This window comes from Cebus imitator, unplaced genomic scaffold (assembly GCF_001604975.1).
Source record: "Cebus imitator isolate Cc_AM_T3 unplaced genomic scaffold, Cebus_imitator-1.0 Scaffold355, whole genome shotgun sequence".
Lineage (NCBI taxonomy): Eukaryota > Metazoa > Chordata > Mammalia > Primates > Cebidae > Cebus > Cebus imitator.
In genome coordinates this window covers 1,672,000-1,692,877 of record NW_016107670.1, presented here as the reverse complement: position 1 = coordinate 1,692,877, position 20,878 = coordinate 1,672,000, and the positions used below count along the sequence as shown (strand labels likewise).

The 20,878-nt window shown below is 34.7% G+C and overlaps 1 protein-coding gene across 1 annotated transcript; it reads right to left on the bottom strand.

The window, feature by feature from the left end:
- Positions 1-1,576: 1,576 nt before the first annotated feature.
- ANXA1 (annexin A1) lies at positions 1,577-20,385 on the bottom strand. The gene is made up of 13 exons (XM_017506399.1): positions 20,197-20,385; positions 13,319-13,398; positions 13,117-13,225; positions 12,501-12,595; positions 11,536-11,649; positions 11,017-11,107; positions 9,101-9,180; positions 8,436-8,492; positions 6,763-6,856; positions 5,814-5,909; positions 4,470-4,528; positions 2,901-3,023; positions 1,577-1,917 (listed from the first exon to the last, which is right to left on the bottom strand). Exons 2-13 carry the CDS (start codon positions 13,382-13,384, stop codon positions 1,861-1,863), a joined length of 1,041 nt encoding a protein of 346 aa, XP_017361888.1. The 5' UTR covers positions 13,385-13,398; positions 20,197-20,385; the 3' UTR covers positions 1,577-1,860.
- Positions 20,386-20,878: the final 493 nt, after the last annotated feature.

Genomic DNA, 20,878 nt, shown 5'->3' with positions numbered 1-20,878 from the left:
AGCTACAACCAGGTGAAGGATGGTTAACTCTGAATGCAGCTCAGGGTGATCAGAATATCCCACGGCCAACCCAAGTCTTTTGAGGATGAATAAATTGTCACCACCTTTATCCAGCTCTACCTGGTAAGAAGATGCTCACAAGAAAGTAACTTTTCCCAATGCCTTTTTGAAAAAAGAGCTTGTACCCTGGAAGATACTCTCCTTGAAATAAACAGCTTAACTAAATTGATATCTATTGTCTATTCATAGAGGATGAGAAATTGCAAGGTTTTATATTTTCATTCAATCTAAATATCAAAAATTAAAGAAAGACCAACACAAATGTGTCCAATTGCTTTTTGATGAAAATGCGTAAGCAAGTTAATAAAGGACAGCCTTTTCAACAAACAACAAAGGCTGCAAGAGCAATTGGACATTTATAACAATGTTACCAAAAAGGAACCATGACCTAAGTCTCTCGCTTTATATCAAAATCAACTCAAAATGGATCACAAATTTACAAAAACCATAAAATTTTTAGCAAAAAACATGAACAATTCTTAAGGCCTAGAGTTAAAGAGCTTGTAGACATAATAGCAAAACAACAATAAAAGGAAAAGAAATTATAAATTGGAAGTCATTAAAATTTAAAACTTTTACTCTGTAAAAGAACCTTCTAAGAGGATGAAAAGACAAGCTACAGACTAACACAGAATATTTGCAAACCACATATCTGATGAAAGACTAATATCTAGAATGTATAAAGAATTTTCAAGATTTGACAATAAATAAAAAATAAGTAGCTGGGCCTGGTGGCTCATGCCTCTAATCTCAACATTTTGGGAGGTGGAGGCAGGTGGATTACCTGAGGTCAGGAGTTCAAGACCAGCCTGGCCAACATGGTGAAGCCCTGGCTCTACTAAAAATACAAAAAAAAAAAAAATTAGCTGGGCATGTTGATGGGTGCCTATAATCCCAGCTATTCAGGAGGCTGAAGCAGGAAAATCACTTGAACCTAGGAGGTGGAGGTTGCAGTGAGCCGAGATCACACCACTGTACTTTAGCCTGGGCGACAAAGTGAGACTCTGTCTCAAAAAATAAATGAATAATAAATAAGTAATGCTAAAAATACAAAATAGTAACAACTTCAAATGCTGGCAAGGATGTGGAGAAACTGAAGATTTGTGTTAGATTTGTGGTGGTAAAGTGGAATGGTATTACCACTCTGGAGAACAATTTGGAAGTTTCTTAGAAAAAGTAAACATAAAATTACCATAAAACAAACACGAGAACTTTTTACGAGTTTTGCCATTTCATCTTTATACTAGTTAATGAAATATAGAATATATCAAATTGTTATTATGCTAGTGCAATAGATTTATTATACAGAGACACCATCTCAATAATCTGGACACAGACGATAAAATGTAGTGTCCCTCTTCAAAATCTATAAATATTTTCTTCAATTCAAAATGTGAACTCTATTTCATTAAGTAATCATAATATAGAATTCAGGCTCCTATCCTTAATGTCAAATTAAACCACTGAATTACACATAAAAGAAAATCAAAATAGAAGAGTCAATGACACACCAATCGTCTTATAACATTGTTTTATTTTCAGCTACATAGACATCTTTCTCATGTATTGTTACCAGAACAACTTGTATAGGGTTTTATGGTTTGGGGTAAACATTTTTAAAAAATGAACTTATCTCTGTTATACAGAGTTATAATATAAAAATGGCTTACAGACTATATTTTTCAGAATGTAGGTAGCTAGACTGTAATTCTGTTGAAGAATCTTTCCTATTTAAGCTTATAGGATGAAAATATATAATTAAAGTATTCGGATCTTAGCTTGAGACCATCAAGGGAATGTTTAGTTTCCTCCACAAAGAGCCACCAGGATTTTTTCATAATCTCCCTTGGTTTCATCCTGTTGATTCAAAAGCAAAGTATACTTAATGTTACTCAAAACCACAATTAGTCTAAATTTTTTTTAATTATAGAATTATTTTTAGACTTAGCTGTAGATGAGATTGTATATTACCATTTATTTAATTAAACAATATGTATAGCAAATAACTGATATTTCTTGATCATTGCATAAAAATACAATAGCTTTCAAGACTGAGATTACAAACTTTTCTCAATTAATTAAATTTTATGTTAGTGCCATTATTTTCTGTGAATAAAATATCACACAGAATTAAATAAGTACAACACAATATAATCTCATATTGTATGTGAAGGAATACCTGATTCACTCACTAGAAGAAGAGAAATGTGTAGTGCCTGTGATTTTCTCATGTTTTCTGGGTAGATTTTAGTTATTTAATATTAATAATTAATTAAATTTAAATAGTTATCTATCTTTCAATAAGTCCAAAACCCTTGACTATTTGTTGTCTTATTTTTTAGCATTCTAATGAGATAACTTGAACATCAATTTTAAGCATTTTACATGTGATAACATTAAGATAAATATTTTGAATAAGAAGTTTCTAATCCTCTGACCAATATTAATGGCAAAATAAACCATAATGTCTATCTACCCTAGAGGAAACACTAAACTACAAATCTAATCATCTAGTCCATCTATTTATAGGGAACTTCTAAACTACAAATCTAATCATCTAGTCTGTCTATTTAAAATATTTTGCTTGCTGAATTTATGCATGGGAAACTAAATGTTTCCATAACTTTGGTTGAACAATGTACCTAGTATTTCAGTAGAGAACTCACTAGTAAAAGTTTTACCAGTAAAAGTTCAATTTACTCATGAACTATACACTGTAATATGTTGAATTAATCTTACATATTAAATTTATAGATATAATTAAGTTAACTCTTCTTTTTGAAGATCTTGCAAAAAGAATTTTCATTTGTGGGGATGGCATTAGAGGAATCACAACATACCAGGATGGCTTGGCAAAGAGAGATGCCATACATCTTCTGATAGAATGCTTTGATATCATTCATGTCAATTTCAGAACGGGAAACCATAATCCTGATCAATGCCTTATGGCGAGTTCCAACACCCTGGCCAAAACAAATGATGGTAATCGTCTCATATTCAGAAAATACTTTCATTGAAGGACATGAACTTTAAAGTTGTGGCTTCTTACTCTTTCATATAATTTCTTTAGAGAAACTAGCTACACACACACACACACACACACACACACACACACACACACACACCCCTTACAGAAATGGTAATGAAATAAAAAGAAACAATCTTCTACATTAGCAGTAGGTATAGAGAGGAGTCACAACTTCCTAATTGGTCTCTCACCATCCAGTCTCTACACTATCCAATAATTATAAATAAAGGGAACTTCTAAACTACGAATCCAATCATCTAGTCCATCTATTTAAAACACGTCAGTGATCTTCTGTTGCTCTTAGAAACAAGAAAGTGATAGAAACTAATCACTTTTTTAGGGCTTATGATATCCTGCCTAATTCTACCATCTCTACCACTGTGTACCATCACTTTATACTTACTTTCTTGAAAAGGTTCTGTTACTTTTTGCCTTCAAGCCTGTGTGTGGATTACTTCTTCCACTGGGACCATCCTTGCTTTATCCCCCATCTCTTCCACTCTTGCCCTCATCTGGCTCATTTCTACTCAAACCTCAGGCTGTAGTTTAACTGACAGCAGTGCTACATAGATTTCCAGAGTCTGGAGTATATGTCCCACTTTGCTCTTCCATGGCACCAGGTATTCATCATTACCCAGTGAACTATCACACTAGACTATCACAGAAAGGGGGCAGCAGCTATGCTAACAATTGCAGAGCAGTGCCTAGCATGTTCATCATTTCATAGATGCTCCTTCATATTACTCAAATAGTAGATCTTTCTCTCTTTCTCTCTCTCTGAAAACCTCTTTATTTTGGAGTTGCAAAGAAAAAATGAAGATAACTTCATAACTATTCATTTGCGGGCTCAAAATATCAATACAGAAGTTGTACCTTGTATAATAACATGCATGTCAGAAAGTAAAGTGACATCGTTGATCTCAAATACATCTTCCTACTTCTTTAATCATAGAATGACATTTTAAAAGATTCAACTATTAATCTGTGGCATGAAAGACAGAATAATAAAAACTGCAAATCAGACTCATAAAGTGTGAGATTATAAAACTCACAACCGTAGAGCAAGTAGGCCACTAAATTACACATTGAAAAAGAAAGTATATCACCCTTCCCGTGGTGACACAGGTTTCTTAGCAAATCACAAGTGAGCCATAAATCATGTACAGGCTCGCTTTCCAATCTCACCTGTAAAAAAACAATGCACCAAATCTAACAAGTTTATTCTAAGAAGGTAGTGTATTACATCTTCCATTGAATAGAACAATGATTCTCTTTCATGGGAAGATATTAAATGTGTGATTTTCAAACAATATCAGGTTTTCTGTTCTTTCTACAAATAATTCTTCCTCTAAGCAGGGCATATAAGTAGAATGGTACATACTTTCATGGCCTGGTGAAGCTTCTCTGCAAAGAAAGCTGGTTTGCTTGTGGCACACTTCACTGTAAGAGAAGCAAATTTTAGTTGATGTATTTACCATGACACACACACAAAAAAGAAATATGCATATGAAAGAAACAGGAAATAGAGAATTCTGTCAATAGGATTCTATCCCTCATCACCATTCTTTACCTCCCAATATAGGGCAGTTAAGTTATGAGAAGGTATTTGTGACTCTCTAGATGGTGGTTTTAAATATTCTTTCCCCGATGACCATTTTTTTTAATACCTTAAATACATCTCAACAGCAACTTCAGTAGTTAGTGCTATCCTGCATATATTCTCCTTGGAAGTGGAGAAACCAGTAGGTATTCAAGGCTACATAAATATTTATGTTATTATAAGAACATTTAAAAAGAACACCTGGTGAATAACAGACAGTGCAGACTACTAGAGAGGGCAGCGAGAGAGGGGTCATGGTCAAAAAACTACCTGTTGGGTACTATGCTCACTACCTGGGTGCAGTACACTCATAGAACAAAGCTGCACATGTACCTCTGTATCTAAAATAAGAGTTGCAAAAACTCTTATTGCAAAAAATACCTAAAAATGAATAAATAAATACCCTGGGGTAGGATGGCCTTAAATATAAAGCAGCACCCAAATAATACTAGCACATGTCAATTCATAGTGTTCTTCATTTTGTTGAGATCTATGGACCGACAGCATTGGCATCAATGGGGAGCTTGTTAGAAAAGCAGAATCTAAGTCCCACCCCAGCCCTGCAGAATCAGAATCTGCATTTTAATCAAGTTTTCCAGGGGATTCGAGTGCATAGTCATGTGAGAGAAAACTGCTTGGGAACATATGTTCCCCAATCCTGATGGTTGTCTGGATAACTGGGGAGTTCTTCTAAAACTATAGATTTTAAGAAGCCAACTCAGACCCACCAAATCAGACTCTCCTAGACCTGCCCAAGAATGCACTATTGACAAGCAGTAGACCAGGACTTGAAGTGACATTTATCTATTTCCAGATCCCATGCTCTCAATGGCCATTCTGAATTGCCTCTGCGGTGTCCCCAGCCTGGTACATTGTTTGATATAAGTAGGTGCTCAATAAGTATAGTCTATCTCTCTGTATTTTTGAAAAGGGGAATAATATCTGTTGTTAGGAAGGCTATAGTACTTTGCCAATCTTATATGTTGCTTCTGTTTGAAACAGGTACACTACCTCTGTTTTTTGTGTTGTTTTGTTTTATTGGTTTTGTTGTCGTTTGTAAGTATGGAATAGCATTGAAAATACAGTTTCTAGTTAGAAAACACTTTCAACAAAAGAACTACGTACCGATAGCTGTGAGGCATTTCTCAATGTCACCTTTCAACTCCAGGTCCAGAGCTTTGTTCATGTCATGCTTACTGTACTTGGTGTATTTCTGAAACACTGAATATTAAATTTAGACTAAGATATATACAAAACATTCTTTTCTTTAGAAAGTCTTAAGCAAAATCAAGCCTCAGGAATTTTTAGAATAACAACTTCGGCAACACTTCTTAAAGCAATTTACACAATTAATCCTCTCCTAGGAATGTAACTCACATGGCCATTTTGGTATTCCTGTATATTTTGGGAAAATATTTGCAAGTGTTGACAGTTATTAGAGATGGCATGTGATTGACAACCATAGCACTCCCTACAGCAGTTCTAAGAGCCACAGCAAATGGATCTTTCCTTATATAAAGACCTAAGCACTGAATTTCTCTTACATTTAACAGTAGAAATCAGTATGCTATTATAAGATGATGAACTTTAGATAATCATCATTACTTTTCCATTGCCTTGGCTTCTGAGAGGCTGAGCTAAATCTCGTGCTCAAAGGCCAGACCTATTTCTGATTTTTGTCTTGTTGTTTTTCCAAAGCATCTACATATTTTTTTCTTCATTTAGCTCTGAGAGTTTTTTGTTTTGTTTTTCTTCATTCTGATTTCATTTCTTCTGTTATGCATGTCTTTTTTCCACATATATTCCAAATCTTTTAGGGAATTAAAAGCAGTGAAAATAATGAAATGATATTCCACATGCCCAAGTCACAAGATGTGTATTAATATCATAAAATAGTGACTGTATAAAATTGGACAAATGGGCAAATAACAATAATGGATCAGGAATGCTATAGCCGTTTGATACAGGAGAGACATTGCTAAAGTCTTCTGTTTTTACTTTCTCTTACTTTTCCTTGAAAAAGAAAATTACATCTTCCATAAACAGATTCCAGAGAAAAAAAATGTCTTGTTACCTCTGCGAAGATGTGAATAGCTTCTGGTGGTAAGAATGGTATTGAACACGTTTACATCTGTCCCCTTTCTCCTTTCTCCTGCTTCATACAAGGCCTGTCAAGAAACACAAAAGTAAACACTTCACTATCTGCTGAAATGATATCTGCACAAGAATATTAGACCTTGTCAAAGATTATCTAGGCAGTTGCTTTGTGCTAAGTACAATCAGGGTAGTCAACAATAAGATTTCAAGTTCTTTAAAGATGGGGACCTTATTTTGTTTGTCAAATATCTTCCACAGTTTCTCTCAAGGTACCTTGTAAACACTAGAGACTGAATATATGTTTGCAGAATAAATGTTTGCTGAACTAAATTGCTTTAAGATTATGCTCTATATCAAGAAAACTCCAAGGGGTTGTCTAAAAGGATTTTTTACTCTATGTTGTTTAAAGTAATTATCAGCAAATGTTACTTATAAATCAATAATTCAACCATAACCTGGACCTTGCATTTTGATGTTAGAATTTCTAGATTCAAATTCCGACTGTGCAATTTCAAAGTCTTATCATTTTAGACAAATAATTTAACCTCACTAAACTATAGATTTTTTTTCTTTTATATATGGAAAACATAATACCTGCCCTATTGTCACAAGCAGTCTCTATTAACTTTGGAATGTAAATTACCATCATTCTCTTCAGTCATATTAATCCATGTAGCCTTCGTAAATATGTAGTAAGAACCCTGATAGTCTTAAAATGGAAAGTAAATTCAGAAGTGTCAAAAGCAAATAAGAATTTTTTATTATGGGCAATTATTCAAATGCTAATTCTTGTTCTTTAATATGTTTGCACAATTTCTATTAAAATGATAAAACCTCCAAGGTACATAAAAGTTATTTTGCACTTGTCAAGCAAATTGATCTGATATGTATGCATTTATTCAACAAAAAGTTAGTGAGTACCTATTATGTGCATGATAATGTACTGGTATAGCAGAAGTGGATGAAGATACGCAAAAAGTCTATTCTTAGTGAATCATCATCATGAATTATCTAGAGAATACTGTTCCATGAGAATGCATAATGCAAATTATTGTTGCTTGTTTGCTTAAAGAGGAAATTCCAGGCCTTAAAATGGTATGATTTTTCTTATGTTGCCAGTGGATTGGTATATAAATAACCAGCAATGTCGCTAAAACTATATAAAACAGTATGTCAGAAAGTCTATATTATTATAATTTATCCTATATTATTAATATCATTACAATGATATTTTAGCATTATAAATTGACATCTATAAACCATTCCAATGTTCTCTGTTAAAAATAATATTAAATGTGTTTACCCTTTCCATTACACGTAATAAAAAAATTACTTTTCCCCTTCTTATACCTAGTACAATGAGAGTTCAGAGTATTTTTTTCAACAAACAATTCTTGGGAATGACAAATCAAATTTATATCATTCTTTTTCAGTTCTCTCTGGTTTATGAATGAGAGATATTGAAAACTTAAAGACTACATTTTTTTTCTCTCTTGGGCTACAGAAAGGCATGCCTCATTCAGGAAATGAACATTAACAAGCCATTGGTCTCTCAGAAGATCTTAGATTTGCTTTCACAGGGCGTCATGGGGTAGCACCACCTAAGGCAGGAAGATGGACTGCAGCAGTATTTTGTAAGCACTTGCTTACCCTGGCATCCGTATCAGCCAAGTCTTCATTCACACCAAGGTCCTCAGATCGGTCACCCTGAAAGAAATCCCATTCTATTGTAAGCTCTTCTCTAGCATGTAATTGCATGATTTACTTAATTCTCTTAAACTCAGATAAATAATATTCTTTGAGAAAAATATATTCTATTACTCATTTCTAGAAAGAGCTCAGATCCAAGATTTTACTTGCAATGGTTTTAGATGTTCTTCCCCTCCAAACCCCATGTTAAAATTTGATCCCAGTGTTAAAGGCAGGGCCTCAAGAGAGGTATTTGGGTCCTGGGGCTGATCTCTCATGAAGAGACTAATATCTCTGGGGATAAGTTCTTGTTCATAAGACCACCAGAGCTGTTGTTAAAGAGCCTGGCACCTCCCCATTCTCTCTCTTGCTTGCTTTTTTGCCATGTGGTCTCTGCACACACCAGCTCCCTTTCCTCTTCTGTTAGGAGTGGAAGCAGCCTGAGGCTCTCACCACACACAGATGCCCAATCTTGAACATTTTAGCCATCAGAATCATGGGCCAAGTAAACGATTTTTTCTTTAAAAATTATCCAGCCTCAGACATTTCTTTATAACAACATAAAATGGACTACAAAATTACTCTTTATATAACAAGAGGCATTTCCTACAGGATTTGAGTTGTACCTTAGCAAGAGAAAGCAAAGCGTTCCGAAAATCTCCAGATGTGTCCGAGGTTATGTCTTTGGCCAGATCTCTCTTCAGTTCTGAGAAAAAAGGAAAATAGATTTTACAATAAACCAGTGATGAATAATCATAATAATATCCGACATCTCTAAATTAGTTGAAAATTCACCATGCCACAGTGTTCAATGATTTATGGAACATTGTGGCAAAATATCATCATTTTTAAATAAGAGAAAAATTAGAGCAGGTCAATTTTTGGATCATTGAATTTATTTCATATGAGGCAATGGGAGCAATTTATGTAATACTGTGATTGAAAATTCACAGTCATAAAGCTTTTGTTAATAAATTGTATAGGCATACATTAGTAATTAATTCTGAAATATAACATGGCATTATTTAAGCAGTAGAACAAATAAAATAATTGTTTAAAAGAACAAAAATGGAGGTACTTGCTTGAATGCAAATTATTTAGTTTAAAAACTATAAATGTCTTATAAGTAATGTAGTTTGATGATTTGTGTGTGTGTAAACACTTCTACTCAACTATGTAAAATAATACTGCAATAGGAAAAGTTAATTGAATTTATAATTGACTAGTGCAGTGGTTTTGATATTGTTTGTTTGGCCCTGCCAAGTGTCATATTGCAGTTTATCCCCATTGTTGAAGGTGGGGACTGACGGGAGGTGTTTGGATAATGGGGGCAGATCGCTCATGAATGGCTTGTTGTGAGTGAGTTCTCATTCCTAGTTTCTTTAAGAACTGGCTGTTGAAAAGAGCCTGGCATTTCCTTTTCTCTCCCTCGCTCTCTGCACACATCTGCTTCTGTCTGCTTTCTGCCATGAGCAGAAGCAGTATGAGGACTTCATCAGAAGCAGTTGCTGGTCCCATACTTCTTATACAGTATTTCCTTTCTTTATAAATTACTTGGTCTCAGTATTTCCTTATAGCAACACAAAGGGAGTAAAACAACTTGAAACTGGGCAATTTAATAAGCTATCACTGGCTTATATCTCGGCATAATGAAGAAAAAATGAACATTTATTTTATAAGCTATGTTTTATCAAACAAAAAAATAATTGATTATTATCATTGATACAATAAGAAAATGAGGTTTAAAAGCTTCCTTATTTTTATTCTTTTATTAAATTCCGTTAAAAACGATATGCGAAAGCTATTGTATTCTCCATGCTTGATATGAGAATCAAGCAGAAAGATCTTCTATGTGCCACATATTCGGTTGGGAAAGCAAAAAAGCCAGCAGCTCAGGGAAATGAGAAAAGGAAAATGGTAACAGACTTGCAATTAAGCTCTTTTCAGTGTTGAGCATGTCATTTAAATGAGATGCTTCACTGAAGACATAAAATAAGCTAAACTAGTCTTTTATTCTCATGAATTTAACAAAAGACAAAGAGTGAGTTGCTTATGTTCATAACAATAAAGGTTTCCAACAGAGAATTATAAGCACTCAATTCTTTACTTTTTCAAGAACAAATGAAGAACATTTTGTTAAAATATTTATTTTGTTAAACTTTTTTCAAAATAAATGGCATTGAGGCATTTTTATTAAATGCATTCCAGAATAACAGAAAAATGTTTTTCAGAAAAAAATTTAAATTCAATGCTCTGAATTCAAGTTCCATTATAATCGTATGCAGCCATTTATCCTAGAGGATCATTTTCTATTAAAACACAAGCTTGATGCAGATTGGTATACCATCTCCCTTGTCAACAACCTAGCAACGTGTGTTGCCTGGTAACAGCATTTAATAGACATGTGCCAAACAATAAAGAAACATTTTTGTATGTAGAGGTTCCAAAGCTGCCATAATTAACATACACATTTAATTTTAAGAAAGTATATCAGATTTCCTTTTCAACTAAGGCATTTGGACTGTTGGACATTACAACTTACCCTCTCTGTAGACCCTGTTAATGTCTCTGATTTCTTTGTTAGTTCTTGATGCCAAAATCTCAATCAGAGTGTCTTCATCAGTTCCAAGGCCCTATTTGAAGAGAAAAAAAAGGATAAATGTAGAAAAAAATCTTTATTCAAGAGGATCAACTCATTTTTGGTGTTCCAAAATTTTGTTCAACTCTGTCATTTAGTAAATTTCACCCACAATATTTAATAATTGCAATAAGTACTATCTATTACATTGCTCTAAAACAAAACAGGTTTATCATCAATATTTTGGGTAAAAATAAAAATGCAAATATATGACTCATACAGTGACATGACATAGAAGGTGTTATAGTGCCAACATTTATGTTTTCATGTATATATTAATTCCTTCATTGAGTTATTAATTTATTCTTCAAACTTTCACTGATTGACTTGCACCGTACTAGATTTTGAAGATAACATAAGTGTAAGTAATTTGCCCAATACATTCTCTTGAGGAAAGGAGTTTGCTTAAATTGGACTATTTACCTTCATGGCAGCACGAAGTTCATCGGCATCAAACTGCGCTGGAGTTTTTAGCATAGCTAAAACAACCTCCTCAAGGTGACCTGTAAGGGCTTTCTTCAGGGCTTCATCCAGGGGCTACAAAAAAAAAGATTAGAATCAGGGCATCTAATAAGTAACATGCTAGGTTAAAAAATGTGATATTACTGACTTTAGGTCATTGTACAACTGTTCCCTAAACCCAGCCATCTTTTAGAGCTTCTTCCCTTCACATACAAAGTGCACCAAATATTTTGAAACGTTATCTTAGTCTTTTAGATCTAGAGAGATTAGAACAAAATTTACTGTTCATTGATAACTTTTTAATGGATAGGGTTCATAATCTTTTATACAGGGGAGAAATCACAAATTTTAAAACATAGAGGACTGTGTGCTAACAGAAAACAGTAGTAAAATTACTTTTAAAATAATATATTTGTGTTTCCAATCTTTGAGATTTGTACATCTCAAATGAACAGTATAATCAGATGTTGAAATTATTCTAATTCATTGTTTTCTAATTTCATTGTTTTAAAAAGAACTATTCATATTTGATATAAAAGACATAAGGCTTATTTTTTAAGTTGAATTATATATCGTTAGGCATTAAACAGCTCAGTTTAAATATTAGCACATTACAGTGAGACTATATTCTTTATTGCCAATAGCAATCTTGATGTTTATCTTCAAATTAAAAATTTGTCCCCAGAACACCACATCTGCAAAGAATATACACCATGACGACTAATGTAGAAAAATAGGAAATTTGATAAAATTGGTTCAGTTGCAACAAAGTGGATAAAAACTGCAATCCCAATCATAGATGTAAAAAAAAAAAAATGAAAAAACAGTGGTTAGAAACTTAAAGAACGAGGTAACTGTGCTTCTGAATCCATGTTTAAGTATAAATATACTGAAATTAAATATCTAAATTTACCATTCTAACTTACCTTTCCTGTTTCCTGGAGATATGCTGCTTTGATCTGTTGACGCTGCGCATTGGTTCGCTTAGTTAGAATGTCAATGATGGTTGCTTCATCCACACCTGGAAATAAAGGGAAGACAGCTTTTAAAATCAATTTTCTTCATCTTTAATTGACATAAAGTAATTCATTACCTATATGCTCTGAATGAACTTCTTAACAAACTAAGAAATATAAATTATATATCAGCCTAGAAAATCAATGCTATACAACATATCAAGGAAGCACCTGGGAGAATGATATTTCATTCAAGTGAGAAAGGAAGAGACAATTAACTTCTCCTGGTTCTCCGTGTTGCAGTGTTTGATCCTAGTTCCAACTTTATATGTGAGCAGAGGTGTTAATTTCAGCATCAAGTTTCTGCTAGAAACGAGCTAGTAATATCTGTTATAGCAGCAGAGATTCCACTGATTTGAACACAATTTCCTAAGTGTTATGAAAATTATGTCTTCATTGGGCAAAGAAATTTTTTTATCTTCAGAATGAACCAAATTCTTTCCATTGCACATGTCTGTTTCTTGACAGTCGTGCAAATAGCCATTCTGAAATGTCCAGGAGGGAACCGTTTGAGGAAACATGTTACCTTTAACCGTTATGGCCTTGTGCAAGGCAGCAACATCCGAGGACGGATCGAAGGAAGGATAGGGGCTCACTGCTGATCCAGGACCACCTTTGGATGACTTCACAGTTTGCTAAGAATGAGAGAGAAATAAATTAATGGCCATTTACTTATATTGATTTTTATTTCAATATTGTAGTGGTCATTTTATTATTACTCTACTTACAACATATTCCTGCTCTTGATTTTCAATAAACCAGGCCTGCTTGAGGAATTCTGATACCATTGCCATTTTTAAAAAAGTGTCTGAAAAGAAAACAGGTAGATGCTTTTAAAAAACAAATGTACCACACACAACCTCTCCCTCACCCTCTTACATACATAAGGAGCAGCATTAAAGAGTAGTCTTGCTCTTACTTTCCAGGATTAATTACACTTAGGAGCATAACAAAATGTAAGATGTAAGTTTGTTTTTAAAGGAAGTATTTATCCTTAAAATGAAACCATACCCTCCTCCCAGAAACTGAGCTCTTTCTCGGCCTATTCAGTTCTAAACTTTAGGGATCAGACAACTACTACAAGTAAGCACACAGGCTAAAGAGAGGAGTTTGTGGTTCACTACATTGTTTTAAATTTATAGACCACCCACCATATGCCAAGCACTGAGAGCACAAAAACATTGAAATATCATCTTAAGTACCCTTAGGACTTAAAGCTAGTGTGTACTCTCCCTGGGAAAACACAAAGGCTAAAGAAAGTTCTTAGAGTAGGCCCTGGCTGATCCAAGCCTCTTTTGAAATGCATCAAGATTACCCTGGCAGAAAAGTTAAAGAGCACAAAATGGGGAGAAGCTTGTCATATTTGGGAAGCTGAAGAAAGTTGTCTGGAGCAAGAAATGTTGGCAGAGCTGAACCAAGAAGTTTAAATGTCTCCACAAAGCTTTAGGAAAACCTTAATTTTTTTAAAAAACAGCATGGTTTCACTTCTATTTCAGAAAGATCATTCCTCCTGTATCTTGGAGAATGGCTAACAGATAGACAAGATGGAACACTAGAGCATCTTTTAGTAGACCATTAGACAATCTATGTAGAATTAATGAAAACCTGTACAAAAGAAATTGCTAGAGGAAAAGCTTAATGATGATGATTATTATTTTTTTTGAGATAGAGTCTTGCTCTCTTGCCCAGATTGGAGTGCAGTGGTGCAATCTCAGCTCACTGCAGCCTCCATCTCCTGGGTTCAAGCAATTCTCCTGCCTCAGCCTCCCGAGTAGTTGGGATTATAGGCAACCGCCACCAAGCCCGGCTAATTTTTTTATTTTTATATTTTTGTATTTTTTAGTAGAGACAAGGTTTCACCATGTTGGCTAGGCTGGTCTTGAACTCCTACTTCAGGTGATTCACCCGCCTCAGCCTCCCAAAGTGCTGGGATTACAGATGTGAGCCACTGTACCTGGCCAATGATTACATTTATGAGGTAAAATAATCTGTGACAATCTGTACAAGTGAATTCAGATTTAAAATTTTATCTTTAAAAAGATATCCAGGTGATATTTCTCCCTGAATAATTTAGTTTCCTTTTATATTTCTTGGTATAAAATTATTCAGCATTGAAGTAATTGCTATCCTCACTGTCTAAATACTACTCCTACATATTTTTCCACCCAGTACAAAAAACCCAGAAAAGGATTATTTCATACCAGGTTTTTTGTTCTAACGGGATACCTATAGGTAAAATTGTAACATGCTTGTTCTTTTGGCAAACTCTATCTTAAAGGAAATTTCTTGAATTGCTATCATGGCTTGGCAATATTTTTATTTAATGAGACATATATTTTTAAGATCTTAAGTATATTAAAAATTAAAGTATTTTCTGTTTTGGCCATAAACACAGAAAAAAAGCCATCACAAATCATTTTGTCTGGGGATGTTTTTCGGAGGACTGGCTCCAGGTCTACACTGATCTGTCTATCCATACCATTCTGTTTCACTCCTCTAGAGACTACTCTCACGAATGTTTGTGATAGATGTTGGGAGGATAATCTTGGCAGTTTTAAATTCTTGATATGAAGATAAATGACTTATGAGGAGTAAAACCCATAAACTGATTCCTTAACAGCATGTTCAGACAAACCCTTTCAATTCACACCTGCTAAAAAAAATAACTGGAGTTCCAAGTAATAACATTGAATGCATGAAGGAAATAATATCCAAAGCAGACACCAGCTCCACTTAACTCTCACAGGATTGCTCTAATTACTATTCTGTCATCTGTGAGAAGAACCAATACTTTTTGCATTCATTTAAAGGATTCTCTTCCCTCCAGTAATCGATAAATTTAAAGTTGTTTCCTGAGGTAAAGTAACAACGTACAATTTTGCACAAGGTTTTAGTTCCCTTTACAGTATAGTCTGATGCAATTGCGGTTGCCACAGGGAATTTCATATTCCAACTGCTTAATTGGCACACCCAAAACTTTTTAAAAGCAATTCGAGCAGTTTCAGGCATTCAAAATTTCAATTTCCATCATCTCATCCAAACCCTCAATAAAGAAGAATCATCAAAATGAGTGTTATAATTTATCACTGGCAAAGTACTACTCCATCACGGATAAAAACATGTTCATTCAATCCATTCCTTTCAATTAGCAAATTAAAACTTCAACATAAAGCATAATAGGCCAGGCGCAGTAGCTCACTCATGTAATCCCAGCACTTTGGGAGGCCAAGGTGGGTGGATCACCTGAGGTTGGCAGTTCAAGACCAGCCTGACCAACATGGAGAAACCCCATCTCTACTAAAAATACAAAATTAGCTGAGCGTGGAGGTACACGCCTGTAATCCCAGCTACTCGGGAGGCTGAGGCAGGAGAATCACTTGAGCCTGGGAGGCGGAGGTTGCCATGAGCAGAGATGTACTACAGCCTGGGCAACAGAGTGAAACTCTGTCTCCAAAAAAAAAAAAAAAACCAGAAAGCAAAACAAGAACTATTGTTCAGTCCAATATTAAAGGTGACTCTGACAACTTCAAAATAAACTTTAAGAAAACTTTACTAGTTTATTTTTTACTTCTAAAAAATACTTGAATAATGTCAATTAAAAAAAAAAAAAAGCCAGAGAAAGCCTAGGAAAAGCTGTATTACTACATAATACAAGATAGCAAAAATAAGTCGTTTGAGTCACTTGACAGAGAGAGCACCCCTAGAGGAGATAGCTTTGTGATTTATATCTCCTAAGTTCCTACATTTTAGCCTGAAGTATTTGGATAGAATAAAAGCATAGTCTTGAAAGAATAGCAGCCAATTTAGAGAACTTTCTTCAGGAAATCAATTAGAGGAAAACAGAATCTAAATTCAGCCAAATTCACCACCAGCTCTTAGCAAAGATTAAAGACAGGAGCATCAAGGCAGGATATAAGAAATTGCTCTAAAGGAAACAGATTTTATCACATACAGCTGGTTAAGAGCCCAAAGCCAACTGCACATATTAACTGAACTTCTGAATAATTACAATACATCTAACAAATACCATATATATGTATGTATATTAGCCAAATTCTATTAGTAAACCATTCTGACTCTGCAATACCTACGCTCTGCATGAAAACCTGCCTAAGCCAATGAGTTCACCAAAGGTTTTCTTTTTTCTTTTTGTTCGTAGTATATAAACCTTGCAATAGATTTTAAAGAGCCCATTCTAACAACTTATTTTAGCTCAATACAGATTTCAGCTAACCAACAATAAGCTCAAAAAACAAGCTTATTTCAGTACTTAACATGAGCTCACTGAAGGTGAAAATGGCTATTTACATAGGCTAATCCATAAGGAAATTAACAATATTTCACATTTCTTCTAATTAATGGTCTTTTGTGAACATGCACTGCCTACCAATGTCAGCTTATCTATGATTTGAATGTATAGCTTTCTAAAGAGTAGCTTTTTTTTTTGCATATTCATGTGTCCTAAGAGAGAACCCCCTTCATTTTTCTATCTCTCAGCCTCATGAAAGGCTACCTCTAGAATTTGTGACAGAGGAAGCTGAGTTTTGTGGTTTATTATATCTTCCTGGTTACAATCTAGAACCATCAGAGTTTTGCAATGATAGTAACAGCAATGACTAACCCTTGCTTGAATAATAGCCTTTCATCATTATCTTCAGCTTCTGTCTGGGAAAACTGAGTATTATTTTCAGGCAGTCTTCAAGCTAGTAGTGGCAAGAATAGAGACAAATCCGTCCCTTTTGATTTCAGAGCATTATACATTTTGGCCTGGTGTGGTGGCTCACGCCTATAATCCCAGCATTTTGGGGTGCCAAGGTGGGCAGATTATTTGAGACCAGGAGTTCAAGACCAGCCTGGCCAACATTGTAAAACCTTGTATCTAAGGTTTCGCCATGTTGGCCAGGCTGGTTTTGAACTCCTGGCCTCAAGTAATCTGTACCTTGTAAAAATACAAAAATTAGCCAGGCATGGTGGCGTGCACCTGTAGTCCCATTTACTCAGGAGGCTGAGACAGGAGAGTTGCTTGAACCCAGGAAGTGGTGGAGGCTACAGTGAGCTGAGATCACGCCACTGCCCTCCATCCTAGGTGACACAGCAAGAAAAAAAAAAGAAAGAAAAAGGGAAAGAAAACCAAAGTGTTATTCTTTTTAAATTAGCGACAAAAAGAAAACAACATGATTGATGTTCTCTTTAATAGCTCACACCTGAGAATCAAATTCATTAACATTCAACTCACACAGACCATGGCAGGTTTTACCCTAGCCTTAGGGAGTTTATTTTTAAATGCATTGCCTTGTGCATAGTTTTTCCTCGAATATATATTTCACAAGTCGTTCCCACACCTTCCCTGGTGAGAGAAGGCAATTAAGACTACACAATGGCATGACTTAACAAAAACACAATTTATGAAAGTTAGTCTCATGCATGTTTTGCTTCCGGGCTTTTCAATAAGATGTTCTTCTTGCCGGGAATGCTTGTTCCTCCTCCACATTCACTTCCTTTTGCCTAACTAATTGCTGCTTCTAAGTGAGGCCTCAGCATTGACCTCAACAGGTTTTTTGGAAAGCCTTCATTAGTTCCTCAGCACTGGATTCAGTGACCTTCCATGCTCTGCCTAACTTCCCCCCACACCAGCCCCACCATTCTGTATTATCACTTTCTTTTGGCTTTTATATTCCCCAGTAGCAGGCCATGAGACCTGTGCTAACATACAAACAATATAATATTCATTATGTATGTACTTCCAATCCCTGGCAAAATGCCTGGAATTTAGGATTAAATAAGTATTATTTAATGAATATAGTGTATCATTGCTAATATTTTAAAAAACGTATCTACACTAATTTAACAAACATTCTCTACCTACAGCAATAGGTTATAAAATACAAATTGAAGTATACTGGTCCTTAATTATCTGGCAATCTGACCTCAAGAAAAACATTTAGCTTCTCCAGAGGGTCTTCATTTATAAGATAGCAATGTTGAAATAATTAGTATCTCAGATCCATTTACAGCTCTGAGTCCCAATCTTAAATTTTACTTCAAGTAGACGAAGATGAAGAAAATTAGCATAATGAAGGAAGGCATTGTATAAACTGGATCTGTTCTGATCTTCCTGATGAAATTCTGTCCAATTTTAAAGGAAAAGGAAATAGTTGACTTCAGAAAACTGTTTATAGTTTATCATTGAAAAATAAAAGTCCACTGGTTTAGCTCTGATTTTCAATGTCATAAATTAATAGGTCTAGAGAGAGCTAACGTCATATTCAGAAGTCAACCTTTGCAGACCTTTTGGTTGAAAAAGTATTTAATAAGCATGAAACTCTGACTGGTTCCTTAATAATGTTATTATTAACTATTTTGTCAACAGCTGTTAAATGTTGGCTATGTGCCAGATGTGGTTGAGCCTGGAGCTAGGGTGGTAATGTTATTTTTGGAGAAGAGGTCATTTCAGAATTATGAAACCAACATTTTACCACATTGGAGTTATTTGCAATGTGCATTCTCTTACAGTTACCAAAATACACTCCTGTGGAAAGAGGGCAACATTACATTTTCAAAGTTTATTCACTTTTTTAGACATAACCAAGGCAAGAAAAAGTCCATCCTTGTTAATTAGCTAGCATTGAACATGAGAAATCAGAGTGTTTGATAAACACTTAAAATGAACAAACAGAAAAATCCTTGAAGGAACATGTGTAAGGAAAAATAACCAGATACATGATTGTGATTTGTAATCTCACTTTTACAAATACATCCAACACCAGTAAACACTCTTCTTTAGTTTTGCTTTGTGCTTTTCTAAGGAGTTTTATGGCCATTATCTCATGCAACAATCAAGTGAAATAGCTGTTAGAGGGCCTCAGTGACATTCCCCTAGGATAATGTATCTGACACTACCCAGTAAGTATTTCCCTTCCCCTTAGGTTTTCCAGCCAGCACTTGAAAAGCCTGTATATGACACAGAGCCTACAAGAAAAGGAATGTGGCCACACCCTCTTTAAATGAAACAAGTAATAAGCGGACCTTCTTATTTTCAATAGCATAAGCAAACATAACATATATTTTAAAATGTTTATTACGAAGGCCATGATTACCACTTTGAGGTCTGAATCTATCTTGTTTCCTTACAAAAGAGGAAAATAAATTATGAGTCCTACTATTTAAAAACAGTTCCCTGTAACCCACTCCTGCAACTTTTATTCTTGCCCCCAAAAAGCAGCCCCCTTCATGATTTCTCTACAAAACACACACAGCTCTTGGGAAGAAATATTTCAAGGGGAAGGAAAGGAAAAACACATTATTTTAAGGCTACCAGAAGAAAAGCGCATTCTCTCTTTCTTTCTCATAGTAACTTACCACGAGTACAATGAGCCAGTGTTAAGCAAACTTATTATATTTTTATTTGTATTTCTTAAGTAGAACAAAAACATTGTAATTTGTGATTCCTAAAATATAAATATCTAATATAATTCTACAGATTTATGAATGATGTATCATGTTAAATGCAACTAACCATAAATCCTGTAGAAGCAGTAACATTTTACAGTCATGAGAAAAGTTTTCAAAACAACAAAAACTAACTAAAAGGAGAACCAAGACTTACCTTTATCTCTACCTTCTTCCAAAGAACTGAAGAGAAATTCTTCTCTGAAAATTTCACACTAGCAGTGGAGACTTGGGCTTCTGATTTTATAGGATTTGAAAGGAAGCCACACCTAGCAACCAGAAGTTAGTAATTGGCTGCCTTCTGTTTAAAGTACTTGGTTCAGCTATGTCCAAAAACAAAGTGAAACAAGTCTTGCAAAACTGCTCTCTAAACCAACTCAACTGGCATTACAAAGAAAAAAAAATGGAAGGGCTGATTTTCTCCCTCTTTATTTTGCCCTTTTATTTCCAGAGGAGATATTTATTTTGCACTTTTATTTTTAGAGCATACATCTGCCCCAATCCTAATGCCACTTATTAGCACAATTTTGTAGTTAAATAACATAGTTGTAGAATAAAAAGTTATGTCACCTTCAAATCTAAACAAACAAAATCTTACATTTGAATTTCAGCTCCATTACTTATTATTCTGTGATTTTTAAGGACATATGTAATTTTTCTGAACCTCATCTCACTTTTATTGTCTTTTTTTTCCCTTCCTTTTTTGTGGAGATTAGGGTCTCATTATATTGCCCAAGCAGGTCTCAAACTCCTGGGCTTAAAGCTATCCTCTTACCTCTGCCTCCCTAAGAGTTGGAATTACAGGCAGGAGCCACCATGCCTAGTTGTTTTTACTTTTG